Consider the following 21,671-nt stretch of genomic DNA (forward strand, 5'->3'; position numbering starts at 1 on the left):
CATCCTCCACAGTTCAGCAAAGCAATTAAGGGCTGATGGGTCGAAAAGCCTGTGGTTCCTATCTTGAGGTTGACCCGGATCCTGTGGCCAATCCAGCCTCATTGAAGACATGTGAATGCTGAGATTACACTTCACATCAAGTGCAAAGGAATGTATCTAGTAGACACGCTTGAAGGGAGGCACACTCTTGCACTCGTTCTCGTCGAGGGTCTTGTGCTCGACAGCACGGTAGCTGAGGTCGATCTCACCGTGAGGCTTCTTCTGCCAGGTGAGAGTGTGCTTCATCCACTGCTCATCATCACGCTCGGGGTAGTCCTCACGGGCGTGGGCACCGCGAGACTCCTTGCGGTTGGCAGCGGCAACGGCGGTTTGAGTACTAGAGGACATCTTGTTAGCATATATTTGAAAATTTCAGAGCCGAAAGGATACATACGCGCAAGTAAGCAGGTTACGAAGTTCCAGAGTCTCGACAAGGTCAGAGTTCCAGATCATGCTGCGGTCCTTGGTACCGACTTGGTCGAACAACTTGTCGATGGCGGTGATCTTCTCAACACCCTCATCCAAACTCTCCTGGGTACGGAAGACGCTGACATCAGTCTGCATGGTCTTCTGCATGGCGTTACGGATCTCGTGGGTCGACTTGGGGCCATCGGCGTTGCGGACAAAGTCGAGGTCCTTGATGGACTCGGCACCAGCGTCGGAGCTCAGCTCACGATGAGCCTTGCCAGGGGTGGCGATGTCACGGACACGGTGAGAAACGGCACGGCCGAAGACGACGAGATCGAGGAGGGAGTTGGCACCCAGACGGTTGGCACCGTGGACGGAGACACAGGCGGCCTCACCACAGGCGTACAGACCGGGGACAACCTTGTCGTTGCCCTGCTCATCCACAGTCAAGACCTCACCAGTGTACTTGGTGGGGATACCACCCATGTTGTAGTGGACAGTCGGCAGGACGGGGATGGGCTGCTTGGTGACGTCGACACCAGCGAAGATGGAGGCGGTCTCCGAGATACCGGGCAGACGCTCGTGCAGAAGCTCAGCGGGCAGGTGGCTCAGCTGCAGGTAGATGTGGTCCTTCTCGGGACCGACACCACGGCCCTCACGGATTTCGAGGGTCATGGAACGGGAGACGACGTCACGGGAAGCCAGATCCTTGGCGGTGGGGGCGTAACGCTCCATGAAACGCTCACCCTCGGAGTTGAGCAGGTAACCACCCTCACCACGGGCACCCTCGGTGATCAGGCAACCGGCACCATAGATACCAGTTGGGTGGAACTGAACGAACTCAAGATCCTGGTTGGGCAAACCAGCACGGGCGACCATGGCCATACCGTCACCAGTGCAAGTGTGGGCAGATGTGCAGCTGAAGTAGGCACGTCCGTATCCACCAGTGGCCAAAACAGTGTGGTGGGCCTTGAAGCGGTGCAGGGTACCGTCCTCCTGGTTGTAGGCGATGATACCACGGCACTCGCCATCCTCCATCAGCAGATCAAGGGCGAAGTACTCGATGAAGTAGTTAGTGTTGTGGCGCAGAGACTGTCCGTAGAGAGTGTGGAGAAGAGCGTGACCGGTACGATCAGCGACGGCGCAGCAACGGTAGGCCTGACCACCCTTGCCGAATTCCTTAGACTGACCACCGAAAGCACGCTGGTAGATAAGGCCATCCTCGGTACGGGAGAAGGGGCATCCGTAGCCCTCGAGCTCACGAACACTAGCGGGAGCCTCTCTGGTCATGTAGTGGATGGCGTCCTGGTCACCAAGCCAATCGGAACCCTTCACAGTATCGTACATGTGCCATCTCCAGTCGTCGGGGTGCATGCTGCACATCGAGGTTAGCGCAATCATCCAAGATACAACTCCATCATTTCATTGACATACTTTCCCAGAGCAGCATTGATACCACCCTGAGCAGCAACAGTGTGAGATCTTGTAGGGAAGAGCTTGGAGACACAGGCAGTGTTGAATCCGKCTTCCGCCAGACCGAAGGCCGCACGCAGACCGGCACCACCTGCACCGACAACAACAGCATCGTATTCGTGGTCCTGCGGTCAATTAGACCAGCTTGTTTCCATGCTAATGCGACAGTCACTTACAATAACAGGATACTTCGAGGAAATGTAACCAGTAGCCTCCTTAGCGCGCAAAGGACGGTTGGCGAATATGCGGGCTGGAAGAACGGAGTTAGTGAACGGTGGGGAGGTCAACTTCGCGGGATTCAATGCGTACCTGCTGGCCTTGTCGAGGAGAATAGACGTCTCTGGTCCCTCAAAGCACGGGAAATCTGCGCAAATATGCGAGTCAGCACGGCAACAGTACAGAATAAAGGGTCGTCAAAAGACCCTCGGGTAACCGACCTTCGAAGCGGGAGCTAGGCTCCGCAAGCTCAGGGAGCTCATTGTGGGCGGATCAAACGAAAAGAGACACTATTCTATATGACTCTGAGAGGAGGCTATCAGAGGAGGAGGACCAACAGCACCAAGGCGGTTGTTAGTGGGAAGAGGAGGGGAGAACAGGCAAGACGAGGTCGGAAGCCGGTGGTAGTATTCACGAGCTGCACTTTTGGATCGTCGGTTCTCAGAAGAACAGGAAGAGTAGCTGACATAATCTTCCCTCACTTGCCGACGGGGAGGACCGGGGCCGAGCCAGCCAATCAACTGGCGCGCAGTAGTAATCACCTCGGGCAGCCGGGAGCTTCTCATTGGCCGAAATGGGCAAGGCACGTGGCCGGTCTTCTATTTAACCCGGCGGCAGCGAAGAATTCCGGGGTGAATGGCCGATGAAGACGATGAGACGGGGTTGATTTATAGATGAGCTTCAAGTATTCAATAAGCTGCTACACTTTATTCTCTAGGCCAAATTGAAAAGCTGAACTTATTTCCAGCACAGTATGGGTGGAACTCGGCTATGCCTCGGTGGGAATCACGTGACTATGCGTATATCTCATCCAACCGATCGATCGACTTACTAGGACACAACTAGTACACCATGAGTATGTTGGCATCTGATAATGCATAGTAGATCATATTAAGGAAGCATCATAGACCGAATCACCGAGCTAAATCTGATCATACATCCATCCAGCCATGCAATGTAACCCAAGATGCAATAAGACGTCATTTAATTGTACTGCATGTATGTCGCCGTCGAGTTGAACTTGAGGTTGCCCTTGATGACCTTGTCCACAGCGGCCAAGAAGTCCTTCTCTGTGGCGACCTTCCGCCGGGCCCGGATCGCAAACATGCCAGCTTCTGTGGCAACACTCCGTAGCTCCGCACCGGTAGCATTAGGGCACAGTCGGGAGATCAGCTCCCACCGAATGTCTCTCTCGACTGACATACTCTTGGCATGAATGCGGAGGATGTTGGCGCGACCTTCAACGTCGGGAAGCGAGAACTCGATCTTGCGGTCAATACGACCAGGACGCATCAGGGCAGGGTCCAAGGTCGACGGTCGGTTGGTTGCAAACATGACCTTGATGTTACCACGGGCATCGAAACCATCCAGCTGTGTAATCAACTCAAGCATAGTACGTTGAACCTCGTTGTCACCGCCAGCTCCATCGTCGAAACGAGCACCACCGACCGCGTCGATCTCGTCAAAGAAGATGATGCAGGCCTTCTTCGTACGGGCCATCTCAAAGAGCTCTCGAACCATTCGTGCACCTTCACCAACGTACTTCTGAACCAACTCGCTACCGATAACACGGATGAACGTGGCGTCGGTCCGGTTAGCGACTGCTCGAGCGCAGAGGGTCTTGCCAGTACCGGGAGGACCGTACAGCAGCGCACCCTTGGGCGGATCAATACCGAGGTTGACGAATCGTTCTGGTGACAGCAAAGGCATTTCGACAACTTCTCTCAACTTCTCGATCTGTTCCTTGCATCCGCCAACATCGCCGTACGTCACATCCGGTTTGTCTTCGACAGTCATCATCGTCACACTAGGGTCGATCTTGGGAGGAAGAGGCAACATGATCTGGTACTTATTCCGGTCGACGCTACAAAATAATCAGAATTGCCAAAAACAACACAAACCGTAGCCACTTACCCGACCCTCATGCCTTCTTCGATATCTGTAGGGCTCACTCTCTCCCCTAGATTCACGACAAACTTGGCAATCTGCTTGACGTTGATGACATATTTGCTCTTATCGGGATCCTTCTCGTCGGAAATGATCTTTGTACAACGAGCCACCTGCAATGGCTGTTCCTCTGCCATGCGTTGCCTATCTGCCGCGACATCCCAAAGGTGTGGAGGCGCAAGACCGGTGTCGGATTCCTGTCTAAGGTCAGCCAACATCCGGAAATAAGAAGCATCATCCTTAACAAACCTTAACACCAATCTTCTCGTTTACGCTCGCGTGTTTGTCCTTGATCTGCTTTTCGAGCTTCTTTAATGCGGTCGCGTAAGGAGCGGCGCCGTATGTCTTGAGTACTTGAATGTCACTGTCTCATAATCAGCCGATACATCATAGTTTTCATTTAGAGCTCAGCTTGCTCCCAGCCGCAACATACTCGTCTGTGAGAGGTGTGATCTTCTTCTCCGGTTCTTCGTCGTCAGCGAAGTTCTTCTGGTACTTCTCCCAGTTCGCTCCCGTGGCGCTAGGCATGGTGAGACTGGACTGCGGAACCGGATGACAAGGAAGGCCAGGGAAAAAAAGAAATCAATACAGTCGTAACAGAATAGGGTTTATGATGACAGTATAAGGTCGAAAGAGTCTGACGAGATGGATGTGTGAGGAGAAGTTTGATTGGGAAAGTGATGTGATCGAGCTCTCAAGCTTGAGCTGCTGTCACCGACGGGTTCCAGCTGTTGACGCTAGTGGCCGCCAAGCATCACCACCGCCAAAGCACCTTCGAAGAAATTCCCAGAGCCGCTTCCAGACACTGGATCTGCTCCCCTCATCACGACCCGTGTCCCTGTTCAACTTCTAGTTTATTCCTGTGCCTCTATCCGCGGACATATTCAAAATGGCGACCGCAGTCTCCCAGGGGGCCCCTGGCACTACTTTCAAGGTGGGCGGTTTTTACGGAACAAATACTGCTTGTGGGCCGTTTACTGATACTCGCGCAGGACAAGGAGAAGCCTATGGCTGTTCGGACAGCCAACATTCTGGCTGCTAGAGGTATTTACCATTGCTTTTGCCTTTGTATTACATGATAGCTGACATGATTCTAGCCGTCGCCGATGCCATCAGAACGGTTTGCAATCCAGAAACCCACATATGTCGAAGGTGAGGGGCTAACGGCTTTTGCAGTCTCTGGGGCCCAGAGGAATGGATAAGATGGTATGGTCATGTCCAAAGTTGCATGTTGATCAATGCTAACTGTCATTAGATCCAAACACCCAAGGGAAACACGATTATCGTACGAATTTCAGTCCCGAAATATGCAGCTTGGCGCTAACCCCTCCATAGACCAACGATGGAAACACGATGCTGAGAGACATGAGCGTGATGCACCCTGCGGCCAGGATGCTTGTCGATCTGAGTGCTGCTCAGGATGTCGAAGCTGGTGATGGAACAACTTCCGTGGTCGTGATCGCTGGTAGCTTGCTCGGAGCCGCCGAGCGCCTGTTGGGCAAGGGTATCCATCCCACCATCATCTCCGAATCTTTCCAGCGAGCCGCTGCTGCTGCGGTGGAAATCCTCCAGAACATGTCTCGCCCGATCAACCTGATGGACCGTGCTACTCTCCTGCAAGCCGCTTCTACATCGCTATCCTCCAAGATCGTATCGCAGCATTCTGGCCTTCTTGGCCCTATGGCCGTGGATTCGGTGCTCAAGGTCATCGATCCTAAAACAGCAGAGAACGTGGATCTGAGAAACATCAGAATTGTGAAGAAGGTCGGCGGTACAATTGAGGACAGTGAGATGGTTGACGGTCTCGTGTTGAACCAGCCCGTCATCAAGAGCAGCGGCGGCCCCACAAGAATCGAGAAGGCCCGGATAGGCTTGATTCAGTTCCAGCTCAGCCCTCCCAAGCCTGATGTGCGTTTATCTACCTCAAAAAGCACGATACAGATGGCTAACGTGTGCATGAATGCAGATGGAAAACCAGATCGTGGTCAATGACTACCGTCAGATGGACAAGATCCTCAAGGAGGAACGCCAGTACCTCCTGAACATGGTCAAGAAGATCCAGAAGACCAAGTGTAACGTCCTTCTCATCCAAAAATCGATCCTCCGTGACGCCGTCAACGACCTCTCCCTTCACTTCCTTTCACGACTTAAGATCCTTGCCATCAAGGACATTGAGCGGGATGAGGTTGAGTTCCTGTGCAAGAGCCTTGGCTGCAAGCCCGTCGCCAATATTGACTCCTTCACTGAGGACAAACTGGGTACTGCTGACCTTGTCGAGGAGGTCCAGGCGTCTGGTGCTCGGTACGTCAAGATCACCGGCATCAAGACACCTGCCACTGCTGCCAACCAGACCGTATCTATCGTCGCTCGCGGCGCCAACAACCTGATTCTGGATGAGGCCGAGCGGTCTCTGCACGATGCTCTCTGTGTCATTCGCTGCTTGGTCAAGAAACGCGCCCTTATTGCTGGTGGTGGTGCTCCTGAAATTGAGGTCGCCCACTCCTTGGCGATGCGTGCCCGTGAGCTCGCAGGCACCGAGGCCATATGCTGGAAGGCGTTTGCGGATGCCATGGAGGTTATTCCAACCACATTGGCTGAGAACGCCGGTCTGAATTCGATCAAGGTTGTCACTGAGCTGCGACACCGCCACGCTCAAGGCCAGCACAATGCTGGTGTCAGCATCCGCAGCGGTGGTGTGCGGGACGATATCACCGAGGAGAACATTCTGCAGCCGCTCTTGGTGAGCACCAGCGCCATCGAACTTGCGGCTGAGACGGTTAAGATGATTATGAGAATTGATGATATCGCTCTATCGAGATGATTTGGAAGCATATAACTCAGAAGGGATCAGATGTGGTGTATTATGATAAGTAATTTTACCCAAAAATCAAATGATTCAGAATATAGATGATCCACCAATGAATATAACTCTTACGCTGCGTACTACTTCCATTGTCTTGTGCTATCTGACCTTTCTAACTCAGAAGTCACCATATATGCAGTGTCAGACCTGCTACGAATGCTGCCCGATTCTTCAGGCCGCGAGCGTCCTGACTTCTGCGAATGTCGTCACTTTGACTCGTTGAAGCCAGACATGGCCGCTCTACCTTGGTTCAACACAGTCATAGTTGCTAAATATGGCTCTCTCGCAGACTCCTCTCTCCTTCTCACTTTTCTCTCTGACAATCTACAGTCGTTCGCTCTACTCGCAACAATCAACATATTCACTCGCTTGATAACCAACTACAAACTTTCGCTTGTCCCAGCAACTAAACAACATGAAGGTCCAATCCATCACTGCTTTCGTGAAAGGGCTGAAGGCCGTCATCGCCCAGATGGAGACAGTTCCTCACAGTTCCTGCCACAAGCGGGTCCTTAAACAAGCTGCCACTCCCCCACCAACTATCGATCTCGACCTGGGAGACGATGAGCTCTTCCCGTGCGACTGCACTCTACAGGGCCGAAACTCTCTGGATGCCGCCTACCTCAGCAACCCACTACTCAGCTCGCTCAAGAGCAAGGAGTGCGGCCTGGACTACATCAGGCGCGCTCTCGACTCCCTTGAGGCCATGAGCACCTGCACGCGGTGCTCGGGGAAGCAATACGTCCGAACCTTCCTCTATCAGCTCTGCCGAACGATCTTGCAAAGATGCCGGGCGTTCCATCAGCACCTGGTTCGGACGTACGAGGGCAAAGACAAGCAGCCTCTTTTGCTGGATAATTACCAGCTTGCAACGGTTGAGGAACGGGCCGCGCTGCTGTGTATGTTCACTTATGTCGAGATAAAGCGGTTCCACGGCAGTGTGGGTCGCATTATTGAGACGCTCAGAGAACAGCCCATGTTCGATGAGGATTCGTGGGCCCTCATCAAGGGTCAGGCCTATAAGCTAGCCATCGATACGGCTGAGCTTCGCTTCAGATCCATCCACTGTTAAGTTGCTCAATGGGATGGATAGGATGAATTGTATTTGAACACACTTTGTATCTTGTTTTCGCAAATACCCAGGAAGATCTTTGCAGGAGTTTGGAGTTTATTTGCTATTTAGAGTGTATGGATCATTCTGTATTCCCTCGCTTGAAGCAGGCATTCATATACGTTAATAAAGATCGTTAGCCTGCACGTCGACTGGTGACATCTTGAAGTTTTGCGGCTCAGGTCCTATGTTCTTGATCCTTGAAAGCCCCAAGTAGAATATACGCAGCTTGGTTTGATATACAACAAATTGCTAATTAGTGCCATCCTGCCCCTGCAGTATGTAAAACCTCACAGTTATCTCTAGCGATAGATAGATGAAAATTGACTTAGTTGATATTCATTGAAGTTGTGAATAGATCGAGATACCCAAATAGGAGCTCAATAAGCTGAATAGGATCGGCTGCCAAGAGGCGCTATCTGCATCGCCGCCATCAACAACAGCTTACCCCAGACTTCATCAATCATCACTATTCCCACTTTACAGCCATTCCTTGACTTTCTTTGTCTACTGCGAAGAATTGACCTTGTCTGGACGATGATCTACCTGTTTATTTGATGATATTCTTATAGATGGCTGCAAATTAGCCTTCCTGACTGCCACAACCTCGCTCGTTCAAGGATCCTTATCGTCGATCTGCTGTGACCCGTCACATGTAACAATCACTGCAGCCTCTGTCTTACAACCACCGTGACAATGAGGCCGTCCGACGACCATGGAGACACCTCTGAATTCCTTCCCATGACCCGCCCTCGAACTGCATCCGTCGCATCTCAAACCTCCACCGACTCTAGTCTATCCACCGAATCCCTCTTTCCGGGAGAACAGAAACCCTTCCCCAACGCCAACGTGACAATGGGACCCGCCGACGATGACCGATACCGCGACCTCGAGGATGGTGAGGTGGAACAAACAGAGCCGTTCCTTGCGTCGTCCAAGAAAACAACCACCGGAGGCGGTCGCGCACGGCGGATATTCTGGGTTCTCGTTCTTCTCTGCCTTGGAGGCTGGCTGCTTGCCTTCGTACTGTTTTTAACAGGGGGACGAGCGAACTACCAGACTGCTTCGGACGCATTACAGGCGCACGGAGCGGACTCCGCGTTGGGTAGCACGAGCACAAGCTCCGGCAAGCCTGTCACGTTGCAGCAGGTGCTCTCGGGGGAATGGCTTCCACGGTATCATGCGATCGGGTGGGTTGCGGGGCCGAACAATGAAGACGGTCTATTAGTTGAGAAGGGTGGGAATGAGAAGGAAGGGTATCTCCGGGTGGATGATATCCGGAATCGAAAGGGCAATGCCACCAGTCAGGAGAGCAAGGTGCTAATGAGGAAGCCCATCGTGCATGTGGACGGGAGGGCGATTATTCCCAGCAACGTATGGCCGAGTCCGGACTTGAAGAAGGTGCTGTTGATATCAGAGCAGCAGAAGAACTGGAGGCACTCGTTCACCGGGAAGTATTGGGTGTTGGACGTGGATTCTCAGACAGCGCAGCCGCTGGATCCCAGTGCTCCGGATGGTCGAGTGCAGCTTGCGCTTTGGTCTCCTGCCTCTGATGCGGTCGTCTTTGTTCGGGACAACAATTTGTATCTGCGGAGATTGTCGTCGGAGAGCGTTGTCGCGATTACCAAGGAGGGCGGGGAGAACCTTTTCTACGGTGTTCCCGATTGGGTGTATGAGGAGGAGGTGATATCGGGGAACAGCGTCACATGGTGGTCCACTGACGCCAAATATATCGCTTTCTTCAGGACAAATGAGACGAATGTGCCCGAGTTCCCGGTCCAGTACTACATCTCGCGGCCATCGGGGAAGAAGCCTCTCCCGGGGTTGGAGAATTACCCCGACGTGAGGGAGATCAAATATCCCAAGTCTGGTGCCCCGAACCCAGTTGTCGACCTGCAGTTCTATGATGTCGAGAAGAACGAGGTCTTCTCCGTCGAAGTAGCGGACGACTTTGCCGACGATGACCGCATCATCATTGAGGTTCTGTGGGCCTCCGAGGGCAAGGTCCTCGTGAGATCGACCAACCGCGAAAGCGACATTCTCAAGGTGTATCTGATCGACACCAAGTCCAGAACAGGTAAACTGGTGAGATCCGATGACATTGCCAGTCTTGACGGTGGTTGGGTTGAGCCTTCGCAATCCACACGCTTCATCCCGGCGGACCCCAATAATGGACGACCATACGACGGGTACATCGACACCGTGCCGTACAACGGATACGACCACCTCGCATACTTCACGCCACTCGATAGCCCCAACCCCCTGATGCTCACGTCGGGCGAGTGGGAAGTGGTGAACGCACCAGCTGCCGTAGATCTGCAACGCGGCCTGGTGTACTTCGTCGGGACGAGGGAAGCACCCACCCAGCGCCATGTCTACCGGGTGCAGCTGGATGGGTCGAATCTTAAGCCTTTGACCGACACTTCCAAACCAGGCTATTATGACGTCTCCTTCTCATCCGGCACAGGCTACGCGCTTCTCACATACAAAGGGCCTTCTATTCCCTGGCAGGCGATCATCAACACGCAAGGCGATGAAATCACCTATGAAGACCGCATCGAAGAGAACGAACAGCTTAGCAAGATGGTAGAGGCGTACGCGGTCCCGACTGAAGTCTACCAAAACGTCACTGTCGACGGCTACACGCTGCAACTCGTCGAGCGCCGCCCCCCACACTTCAACCCGGCCAAGAAGTACCCAGTCCTGTTTTATCTGTATGGCGGACCGGGCTCGCAGACCGTGGACCGTCAGTTCGCCGTTGATTTCCAGTCCTACGTCGCCTCCAGCCTGGGCTACATCGTCGTGACCGTCGACGGTCGCGGCACAGGCTACATCGGCCGCAAGGCCCGGTGCATCGTCCGCGGCAACTTAGGCTTTTACGAGGCGCACGATCAAATCGCCACCGCAAAGATGTGGGCGGCGAAACCGTACGTCGATGAAACCCGCATGGCGATCTGGGGATGGAGCTTCGGCGGATTCATGACGCTGAAGACCCTCGAACAAGACGCTGGCCAGACCTTCCAGTACGGAATGGCCGTTGCACCTGTTACAGATTGGCGGTTCTACGGTATTCTTTCCCCTGCGTTTTTTACTCATAACATACCATACTAACTGATTCAGACTCAATCTACACAGAGCGATACATGCACACCCCGCAGCATAATCCTAGCGGGTACGACAACTCGAGCATAACCGACATGGCCGCCCTGTCTGAGAGCGTCCGCTTCCTCGTCATGCACGGCGCGTCGGACGATAACGTCCATATCCAGAATACTCTTGTGTTAATCGACAAGCTGGACTTGTCGAACGTCGAGAACTACGATCTGCAGTTCTACCCGGACTCGGATCATAGTATTTACTTTCACAACGCACACAGCATGGTCTACGAGCGTATGTCCCCCCCCTTCTGATACCTGTGTCGAGTACTGTGTACGAAATACTAATCGGAACAGGTCTTTCGAACTGGCTCGTCAACGCGTTTAACGGAGAGTGGCATCGGATAGCGAAGCCCGTGCCGGACGAGTCAATGTGGGAGCGTATGAGGCGGTCGCTGCCCCTGCCTCTGTTTGCACATTAACTGTATCTTTATCTTAGGGTATCTATATAAACTTCTAGTATAGCCTTACGTCGACCGATGTATGTAATTCAAATGAAGAAAGTGTATATTCAATCACGCTATGCAAACTATAAACACAATGCTATGCAACAACTCTTTTGGGGTAATGCGATGCGGCTTCGCCTTTATACATTAATTTCTGCAGTGCACGCAGTACATGATAATAACAGGGTAAAGTAAGGAAGGACATAGACATGCATGCATGTATATACAGCCAGCCAGCCAGTCAGTCATCATAGTCCAGACCGGTATGATATGTGCAATAGGGTAGGGTAGGTATAGATGTGACGCGGCGCGATCATTTACTGCCGTTGCTGCTGCCGCTGCCGCCGTTACTACCCTCCAAAGACTTGAAGATACTCGACTGCATAAACTCCTCCCGCATATGCAGACTGACATCCGAGTTCCGGTACGGATGGGGTTCCTCGCGCTGCAGACCACGCAGCTGCTCGCGGCCCAGCGTGGAGATGGAGCGGGCATGCGAATGCCGGTGCCGATTGAACGCCGGGGAGAGGCGGCCAGACGGCGACAGCCTGCCTGTCGGTGTGACTGCTCCCGAAGCATCAAAGGAGAGGGTCTGCCGCGGTGCGAAAACAGGGAGGGATGCGTTGCCTGGCAGCGCCATGAAAGACTCGGAGTCTGTGGCGGTGGAGAAGTTACTGAAGGAGGAGCGGATGGAGGCGGGGCGGGTGAGCGGGAGCATGGGGTAGCCCGAGACGGTGGAGTAGAGGGTTGACATGCCGGAGGCGGCGGAGGAGCGCCAGGAGTGGACAGCGCTCTGGGGGATGGTGATGACTTCCTCCTCGATGGGGTCTGCGTGCTGGAGGGCGGCGGCGATGTCGAGGGGTTCGGCGAGGGCTTCGCCGCCAGCAGCGGCGCGGGCAGCCATCGTCTTTGCGGCCTTGCCGATCCAGAGCATCTGCTCGTGTTCGCGCAGGTAGCGGTCGCCGCTGAAGGACTTTTGGACGATGTTGCGGGTCATCATGCCGAGTTTGCGGCGGTGTTCGCTCTTCTCGTACATGCGGCGGGTGATTTTAGCGACGTCTTCGGGGGTCGGGGACGAGGTGAGGACGGGGGCGGGCTCGGTGTCGTCGGTGTATTGGGCCCATTCGCCGAGGAGGGCGAGCATGGTGATTTGGGCGCGGGCGAGGGCGAGCGCGTCGTTGGGGGCGACGACCGCGCTGAAGCGGGAGAAGTCGTCGGGGTCGCTGAGGACGCGGAGGGAGGCGCCGACGTCGGTGCAGACGACGGGGGCGCCGGTTAGGGCGGCCTCGCCGAGGGCTAGGGGGAGACCCTCGGAGAGGGAGGAGTTCAGGAACAGCCAGGTGTTTTCGAGGACTTTCATCGGGTCGGCGCTGCCGCGGAGGGTGACGCGGCCACGGAGACCCTTGGATGCGATGATCTCCTGACATTCGGTGGAGTAGGTCGGGGCCTTGTCGATGGCACCGTAGATGTCAAGATGATAATCGTCGAATTTCCACTGGTTGATGATGATGTCGGCGGCCAGGAGGGCGGTCTTGATGTCTTTGGCGTACCAGACGTGCGACAACATGGTGACGGTCGGGCGCTCCGACTTGATCTCCTTGACGGGGGCGAACTTCTGCATGTCCGTGATACCGTTGACAACGGGGTCAACCTTGCGGCGGAAGATGTTGCGGTGCTCGATCGTGCCCTGGCACGTACCGATCTCCACCTCCCAGCCGGGATTGAAGAAATCGGCACAAGGCGAGATGATGTCGGCATGATGAAGCGTAATGACGGAGGTGATCCGCATCAAGCCGAGGAGGCAATTCCGGACAAAAGGCGAGAGCTTGCACAGGGCAGACGAAAGGCAGAGGTTGGTTTCGCGCCAGCTGATCGCGTGGTCCCAGATCTGAAGGGTGCAGTTTCGCTTGATCTTGCAGACGACGCCGTACGACGCACTGACACTGTGATGCGAGGCCTGGAACACGCTGGGGATCTTTTCGGGGATGGGAATGGAGAAGATGAACAGGTAGCGGTACCACAGTTCCAGCGCAACGTCGAGCGTCCCCAGTGTGGGAAGCTCAGTATGGAACCACTCCGCAGAAGGTATCGTGTTGGGCATCTCCTGCGTGAGCCAGAGATCCCGCCAGCTCTCCTTGACGATATCGCTGTTCCAGACCTGCGTCCAATGCCTCGAGTCCTGGAAGTAGGTGTTGAGGTTGACTAGTGCGCGTGTGGCCTGGTGGATATCCGCCTTGGACAGTTCGATGGCGCGAGCACCCTTGACCAGTGCCGTCAGGATCGGGATAAAGTTCATCTTGATATCCATATCGTTGGCGGACGTGACGTTCTCCACCTCAGAGTCGAGCTTGTTCTTGAAGAGACCATGCGTCGGCGTCAAAAAGTCCAACCCCCACAGAGGGATCATCTTCAACGAGAGCACGTTCTGTTCCGTCTGATGCTTGGGAATGCCAAAGTCGTTGGCCGACTCGCAGATCATGTGCCACTTGATCGTCCGGAGGGAATTGATCATATCACGACGACAGGCAGACACACCACCTCCCTCGTTCGGCCAGGTGCCCGTGTCGGCCGCCATGACGTGCAGCGACTTGTCCGTGTCAGACCCGAAATCCTTGGACCGAGTGTTGACGACCGCATCGCCACCGGGACCAAAGTTCAGCAAATCGCTGACTTTGATCGCCATGGGCGTCCAGCTGGAAATGTTGTCGTCGAGGTCAGCGCTCGCCATGACTGTGTCGGCGCGCAGATCCAGGTACTTCTTCGCCGAGGCTAGGTCGCCCCGGTCCCGGCTGCGCCAGTACGGGGCCAGCGTCTTGTCTCTGCGCAGCAGCCGCTCATCCATCCAACGGACGATGATGCCGTCAAAGTCGACGCGGTCCTTCCACGCCTTCCAGACCAGAGAGCGGGCCCGCGAGGTCGAGACGGGGAACCGTTTGGTGGAGAGTCCCAGGAAGCGGGTGATGGCGTTCGACCTGAGACTGTCGCAGTAGAAGAGGGGATTATCATGGACAAAGCTGGTGTACTTGGGTTTGGCCAGGACGCCGAGGAAGTCATGTTCGATCATTGGCGGCGTCTGAATCTTCTGCCCGTTGAGCGTGGTGAAGATGGTAGGGTGGAACTTGTGGTCGTACAGCCAGCGAGCCTCGTAGACATCGGCGCCTTGGACAAATGTCGCCTCGGTGACCTTGGAGTGAGGGATCCAGCGCTCAACCTTCTCGGGATGCCGCACGGGAGGAGCACACCAGGAGACAGTGCAGGTAATGTGCGAAAGCACAAACTCCGCGCGCAGTAGTTCATCGCCGAACCGGGGATTTTTCCGGTAGTGATACTTGAACCGGATCAAATTGCCGTCTTTCATGTAGGAACCGGCCTCGATGAGACCCTTGCGGTTATACTGAACGCTCTGCAGATGGCTGTCGCCGCGGATGCAACGCCGGCCCATGGGGATTCTGCTGTCGGACGCGCGGGTTAACTTGAAATTCTTCTTCGTCGCGGCGCGGTAGTCATAATGGAACTCGTCGATCGCTTTGCCATCCTTGAATTCTTGTCGGATGAGAAGTAGCATATCCTTGGAGTACGTGCTGACGTACTTGAGCGCCTTGGTGCCCTCGGGTTCGGCCTTGTGCTCGCCACTGTAGTAGTAGACCTTGAAGCCTCCATCCTCGTCATCGTGCTTGAAGGCAGTAAAGGTTCCGTCGAGACTCTGGACCATGAACCTGCTCTTCTTGATGCTGATGGTCATACCCTTGGTCTCGTCCCAGAGTCGCTTGACGTTGTCCCGACCATGAAAGAGGAAGAACGACAGGACAAAATCTTGCATGATCTTCGAGTACGACCAGATCATGTTGAGGATAAACACGCAGGGCACCCTGATGATGGGCGTGCGGTTTTTCATCACATGGTCGAATTCTCGCTGGAATTCCGGATCGGCGATCAAGGCAATGATGATGAATTTAATGGCGGACGCAAGCGCGTAGTAGAAGTTGTGAAGGGGCTCCTTGATGAACGCGAGAGCTGCAGGCAGCTTGTTAGGCACGTAGGGAATGAACAGCGGCGTCTCAACATCCTTGAACATGGCCTCTTCACCGGTGCCGTAGTGGGCGTAATCAAGAACGCTGACGGCAGTGGCGGCCCCCAGGTTGCATCGGGCAACGTGGACATCCAGATCACTGGTGTCAAAGCGGCAAAGGTGTTCCTGAAGCCATTGCCTGTCGCGGTCCGAGAAGTAGGAAGGCTTGCCGAGACAACGATCCAGCAGCGCCTTACGGATGGTCTTGGGCAGTTTCTCCCAGTGCGTGTCGCATTCGAAACCCAGACACAGCTGCCGGAGGAGTTCCTTCTTGGCCCACCGCACGACGACGGGCGTGTTGGCTTCTTCGCGAAGCTGCCGTGCCATGGTCTCTGTCACTCCGGCCGTGACGAGCGACTCGGCCAGCACCGCGTACTCGTGAGGCATCCGCAGCATGGACTCGGACACTGCGTGGAGAAGAGTCTCAGCAATGACTTGGCAGTTTCCACTGACGTCGATGCGCTGATCCAGTCCGCGTCCGACAGCGATGACCAATTTCAGCTGGTCCGTGGTATTGCAGCTCAAAGCGCGGATGCCGGGACCAAGGGCGCCCAAGGGAACGAGCTCAATTGAGATCTCCCCTTTACCCCAGGATTCCAGGGCTAGGTTGATGAGATCTTGGGCCTTTGGGAAAGCCTCCTCGATTCTCGGCTCTTCTCTGCGCGAAAGCAGCAGAGACTTCACTTCGATTCCAGGATGCACACTAGGCTCAAGCTTCAGTCGCGCGTCCGAAGGCACAACAGAGATTCTCTCGAAGAAGGTCTGCAGTTCCTGCTGAGACCATTCGGGATCCGCCCATGGGGTAGTGTAGGCATGGAATGTCTTGCCCAGGTCGACTGGCGAGTCCACCTTCTTCGGCATACCCATTTTCGCAGTGAGCAGAGTGAGGATGGCCGTTGTCCAGGTCGCGGTTCCCAGTCCAATCACTTCGCCGTATTTGAAGTCATGGCCCACACAGGTCTTGAGGGCGATACTAACGGGGAGACCAACGACGACACCGACAAGCAACGGTTTGAGGGCATGGGGACCGGAGAAGATCTTCGTGTATTGGTACCACAGCAGGCCGGTGTACGCGAGCACATAGGCGCAGAACATGGCCATGGCATCGCTTGACGCGCGAAACGTCCAGAGCAACGCGGTTGACAAGGCAAGACTCCATACCTGCCACATGAGATACCTGAAGAACGTCCTCCAATACACGTGCCTCTTGAACCTCACAGCGCGCTTCTGCGAGGGACGAATGTCCTTGGACGTACCTACAGCCTGGTTGGTCTGGCCCCCAATGAGATCATGGAGCTCTTGGGCCTTGGTGTCGATGAGGACCGCGCCGATCAGGTAATATGCCAGGCCGAAACCAACCGCATAGCGCGAGTCGTCATTATCGAAATTCAGAACACTAATGATAGGGCCACCGGTAAGGAGATCGGCCCATTTATCCAGCAGAGCCAAGACAAAGTAGAGAACACCGCAGCCGATCTCTCGGCTTGACTGGCGCCAATGCATGAACGCATTGTGCAAGCGCTGGCCCTTTTGTGAATTGCGGAGCACGTCCAGCCCGACCTTGGTCTGGATGTTCCAGCCCGAGCTGAAGGGGATGGGCCTGGGCACGTCGGCGTACCGGCAGTACCAGTTCAGAAGGAAGTTGGTTGCTTCCCAGTCCCGGGCAAGTTCCAGGACCAGTTGATCCTTCGTCGGCTTGGAGAAGATGCCGCGAGACACTTCAGCCATCACATCGCGATACAGAGCTTCTCTCGACAGCTTCAGCACGGCCGGATCGCTCAGGCCGCCGAAGCACTTTTCGTCGTTGTTGCCATACTTGGACACATACCATTTGCGGATCTCAGTGTCATCTGTGCGTCGGATGTTCTGGTACCAGGTGACCCATTTGGAGGCGACAGACCGCAAGCTGAGGAGCAGTAGCCCGATGAAGATATAGAGTACAATCAGGTAGACGACCACGACGACCGCATCGTGATGAATCCATCTCGTCACGATCGGGGAGATGAAAAGGACCGGGATGCAGGCGAAGATAGCCTTGCGTCCAGAGAGGAACTTGGATCCGGGGTAGCTGAAACACGCCAGGCAGGCAAATATAGTGAAATAGAGAGTCAAGGCGACGAGGTAGAGGTAGAAGACGATGCCAGGACCTGGGCCTTTGACGGCAGATATGCCGACGAATCCAATCAGTCCCACCGCGACCGTGAAGGCGAATCCGGCGATGAGTCTGATAAAGACAAACATGTTGGTTGCCGCAAAAGCCATTGAAATAAGATAGTAGGATCCGCCGCATGCGATCCAGGTGCCAGCCGCACCCGACAGGATCAGAGAGATCATCAGAGCGATGGAAGCACTGTGCTGGACCTCGTGTGGCATATCCGTGGAGAGGTACAAGCCGCGGCCATACAGAGTTAGCAGGAGAATGTCGATCAGGGCCGGAACAGCAAAGACACTGAGGAAGGTGAAGCGCTGGTACCCACGCATAGGTTTGACCTTGTCGTCCGGGTTGACATCGATCTGCGCACCCGCATAAGAAGTAGCCATCTGCGGGGCGCCATTAATCCAGTCCGGCAGTTCCCGGTCCTTGTAGTATCTTCTGAAACGACCCGAGAGCAACTTTCCGAAAGCGCTGGGCGAGAGGTCAAAGTATGCTTCGCAGCGCGATCCGAGAGCAAACGACTCGGCGAATGCGGCAGCTTGATCGGACTGGTCGTTGAACAGGGGGTTACGATCGGTGACTTCCATGTAGATCTCGTCAAAGGCACCTTTTCTGGCGGCGCAAAAGAGGGAGAGCGTCATGATATCAGCATACACGTCGATCTGGTCCTTTTGGACAAGCTGACACAGGGCGTTTGTGACTTGAGCCAGATCACTCTCGCGGCGTTCGCGGAGGATGCGAGTGAAGACAGCATCCGTCTCCAGGAACAAGGCTAGGCATGCCGCAGTTGAAGGATAACGGCAACCCTGATCGCGGTACCAGTTGACGCGGGTCTTGATCAAGGCCTCTGGTGAAAGGGATCCGTCGAGATACGCTACGGTATTGAGCTCCTTGAGCTGCGCAAGGGACGGTGCATCGATGAGTTGCCTGCGGATGTACCTGCAGATGGTTTCTGACAGTTCACTCTTTGCGTCCGTCAGCGAAAGGTGCTGCAGCAGGAGTAATCGCTCCTCGGGACTCAGGGCATCCACATCCTGGATGAGACGGCGGGGCAGTCCGATGTCTTTGTTTACGTCCTTGGACCATTCAGCCAAAGCGGTTTCCGCTTCGAAGCAGACATGACGGGGAAATCCTCGCGCGGAGAGGAATGTGTGCAGAACGGTTCCTGCCAGCCCTTGAGCGTTTTTCGAGGCAAACACTTCGAATCCGTCCGAGTCGGTCTGGTAGACGGCCCAAAAGCGGGCATCAGCGCTCTTGCGCAGACCAGAATCGAGGCCTAGATGGATGCGCAAGGAGTCATGAGATGCAAAATTGGCGAGTTCTTTGATGGTGGCGGGCAGATTGGGCGAGTCGGACCAGTGAGCCACTGCGAATTTATCGTGGAACTTTCGCAGGAGGGCGCCAAGTTTTTGGATTTTCTCCGAAGGAACCGGATGTAGCAGGCCAAGAGACTTGAGCCGCTGTTGGGACTTGAGGATTTCGACAAAGGCACCAGTGGTGGCTTCAGATCCCAAGGGGAAGCAGCCAAACTCTTTGTACTCAACGCCAGCCATTGAGATGGACAGCGGGCTGCCCTGCGATCTGACTTGCGCCACCCATTCTGGTGGATCACGAACCGAGATCGTCGAGCTGTCCATGCGCTGTGGCTTTCTTTCGGACGAAGTGAGTACGCCCTCCAGAGTGGGAAAGTATTGCAGCAGAGTGTTCCATGCGTCTCTGTCCACGACATCTTCTTCAATGTTCAGATTCGCGCGCCAGATGTCGTGAACTTTCATGATCTCGGCTTCCTTCAACCAACTAAAGGCAGACAGGGGTTCGGGAATCTTGACGTTCAGAGAGGCATCCTGCAAAGCAGCTTCTCGGCCAATCCAGGTGATAGCGCTGTAGAAGTTGCACCACTGCAGAGATCGCTGAATGACTGCATTGGACAAGTGCGCGTTATCGTCGACAGTTTCCCAGGCCATGACCACAAAGTCGCGCATACAGGCTTCCGACACAAACGCTTTGATGGTCGGTTGCATCTTGATCATCTGGAAGTAGTCGCGTTTCTCGCCCTCGGGCATGATGGAGGCATTACGGATGACCAGACCAGCAATTGCGTCGGTTTGCAGAGTCTTGTGGTCCTTGAGGAAGTCTGGAGGCGCCGTCTCCAGATACACCGCCAGGCCAATGGCATGGACAGCCTCCACCAGTCTCCTGATGGCGGCTGAGTTGAAGCTGCTTTCCCAGTTGGCGAGTAAAATGCCGCTGAACGGGGCGGCATTGAACCTGTTCAATGCGCTCTCGATTCTGTCGATGGCCTCCAGGGTCGACACTGAGCCGGAACCGAGATCTACTCGTCCCAAAAACTGCTTCCTCTCGACCAGCGAGATGGCCTCGACCACACCGCACTGCGAGGGATCAACGATCAATAGATCCCATTGACTCAGTAGCCTCAACTGGTCTTTAGTAGGGGATGGATCGAAAGAGCCCAAGTAGACGCCAAAGGACGACGGCTTCTTCGCCAACTGAGCACTGGGCAAGGACAGTTGCTGCCTTGATAGTCGGTCCAGCCTATCAGAGACATTTTTGGGCACAACTGCTGATTGTGCTCGCGACTGTAGAATGTCAACAATACCCTTAGAAGGATAGTCAGGATGCCTACCTTGTACCATTTGCGAGCTCTCAACAGACCCGCGTAGAGAAGGTATGAACATCCAATTACTACGCTACCCAGTAGCAAGCCGATGAGGACCTAATTACGAAGTTAGTAAACCATGACGTCTCAAGGACAGAATACATACAAATTGCCACCAGTACTCTGTCATATACTTCCACCCCAAGGCCTGAGGAGGCTTGTCCTTATTATCACCCTGCTGAGTAGTCCAGTCCATGATGATACAATTAGAGATTAGAGTTAGAGGTAGGGACAAACATGGAGACGAGGAAGGTAGAAAAAGCGAGAGACAAGAAGACTCTGAGAGCCTGAAAATGTACACAAACACAGACACAATCTTTCTAAAAGATCATCACCGTAATTGATCGACTCTGACGCGAGCGAGCAATCGTGCATAAACGAGCGTCCCGAGTACGGGGTATAGAACGAGCGAGAGGCAAAAGAAACGATAGGACGATCGATGGACCCGATGCGCGGTCAGAGAGCTGGCAAGCGAAAAGTCAAAGCCAGCATCTACCAGCCGCTAGACTACGACTTTTTGCCTTCATAAAGCGAAAAAGCGGTGGTGGCCCAACATCTGGCAGCTTCGATCGAGTGGCGTGGAAGGGTGATCAAAAGTTTCGTAGGAGGATCTAGCTCGCTGCAACTAATGTACTTTGGGACTTTTCCGCAAAGTCAACCACTGAAAATTCTAGACAAGACCGATGGATACTTAGTTCATGGGCCGTCTGTCTCGGCAGAACAGCATTGAAGAAAACAAGCAGACAAAAATAGCCTCGTTGCCCGTCTGTCTGTCTACGCTAAGATGGCGCTAAGTAGAGTGCGTGGTCTCTGGCCGGACGCATGAAACAGCCTCACCAGGGTCACTACAAGTCTACAGAAGACAACCTACTCCAGGTGGGGTACACTCTGTCCAAGTGTTCGAACCCTTCCATCTTGGTGGATTGGAACAGAGACTCAGCCATAGGGAATGTGTCAACAGCGTGGCAGCCATCTCGGCAAAGGCTTTCTCAGAGAATCTACGGAGTGATCCGGTTGAGAACAATCCTCTGGGGTCAATTTGTTCCGAGCTTGGCACTTTGGATGTACAGCAGGACCATGCATACTGACTGCATCTCCTGTTGGTTATTATT

The 21,671-nt window shown here is 54.5% G+C and overlaps 6 protein-coding genes across 6 annotated transcripts; 3 read left to right on the forward strand and 3 right to left on the reverse strand.

Annotated features, from left to right (window-relative positions):
• Positions 1-156: 156 nt before the first annotated feature.
• Asppvi_006326 (succinate dehydrogenase [ubiquinone] flavoprotein subunit) lies at positions 157-2,399 on the reverse strand (the record flags this gene model as incomplete). The annotated part of the gene is made up of 6 exons (XM_043302231.1): positions 157-376; positions 434-1,822; positions 1,882-2,045; positions 2,097-2,170; positions 2,230-2,284; positions 2,358-2,399. 6 exons carry the CDS (start codon positions 2,397-2,399, stop codon positions 157-159), a joined length of 1,944 nt encoding a protein of 647 aa, XP_043158166.1.
• A 721-nt stretch (positions 2,400-3,120) lies between these two features.
• On the reverse strand, positions 3,121-4,611 carry rpt1 (proteasome regulatory particle base subunit RPT1; the record flags this gene model as incomplete). The annotated part of the gene is made up of 4 exons (XM_043302232.1): positions 3,121-4,000; positions 4,051-4,280; positions 4,333-4,447; positions 4,517-4,611. 4 exons carry the CDS (start codon positions 4,609-4,611, stop codon positions 3,121-3,123), a joined length of 1,320 nt encoding a protein of 439 aa, XP_043158167.1.
• Positions 4,612-4,972: 361 nt separating this feature from the next.
• Asppvi_006328 (chaperonin-containing T-complex subunit CCT4) lies at positions 4,973-6,904 on the forward strand (the record flags this gene model as incomplete). Its single annotated transcript, XM_043302233.1, has 7 exons — positions 4,973-5,017; positions 5,076-5,127; positions 5,181-5,203; positions 5,260-5,289; positions 5,339-5,368; positions 5,419-5,991; positions 6,050-6,904. 7 exons carry the CDS (start codon positions 4,973-4,975, stop codon positions 6,902-6,904), a joined length of 1,608 nt encoding a protein of 535 aa, XP_043158168.1.
• Positions 6,905-7,361: 457 nt separating this feature from the next.
• Asppvi_006329 (uncharacterized protein) lies at positions 7,362-8,018 on the forward strand (the record flags this gene model as incomplete). Its single annotated transcript, XM_043302234.1, has 2 exons — positions 7,362-7,688; positions 7,752-8,018. The coding sequence occupies 2 exons, from the start codon at positions 7,362-7,364 to the stop codon at positions 8,016-8,018; spliced, it is 594 nt and encodes a 197-aa protein (XP_043158169.1).
• Positions 8,019-8,753: 735 nt separating this feature from the next.
• Positions 8,754-11,634, forward strand: dapB (dipeptidyl aminopeptidase dapB; the record flags this gene model as incomplete). The annotated part of the gene is made up of 3 exons (XM_043302235.1): positions 8,754-11,124; positions 11,178-11,447; positions 11,510-11,634. The coding sequence occupies 3 exons, from the start codon at positions 8,754-8,756 to the stop codon at positions 11,632-11,634; spliced, it is 2,766 nt and encodes a 921-aa protein (XP_043158170.1).
• A 337-nt stretch (positions 11,635-11,971) lies between these two features.
• Positions 11,972-20,755, reverse strand: gtb3 (glycosyltransferase family 4 protein; the record flags this gene model as incomplete). The annotated part of the gene is made up of 3 exons (XM_043302236.1): positions 11,972-20,479; positions 20,527-20,616; positions 20,666-20,755. The coding sequence occupies 3 exons, from the start codon at positions 20,753-20,755 to the stop codon at positions 11,972-11,974; spliced, it is 8,688 nt and encodes a 2,895-aa protein (XP_043158171.1).
• Between the last annotated feature and the right edge of the window lie 916 nt (positions 20,756-21,671).

Source organism: Aspergillus pseudoviridinutans (genome assembly GCF_018340605.1).
Source record: "Aspergillus pseudoviridinutans IFM 55266 DNA, scaffold_4, whole genome shotgun sequence".
Lineage (NCBI taxonomy): Eukaryota > Fungi > Ascomycota > Eurotiomycetes > Eurotiales > Aspergillaceae > Aspergillus > Aspergillus pseudoviridinutans.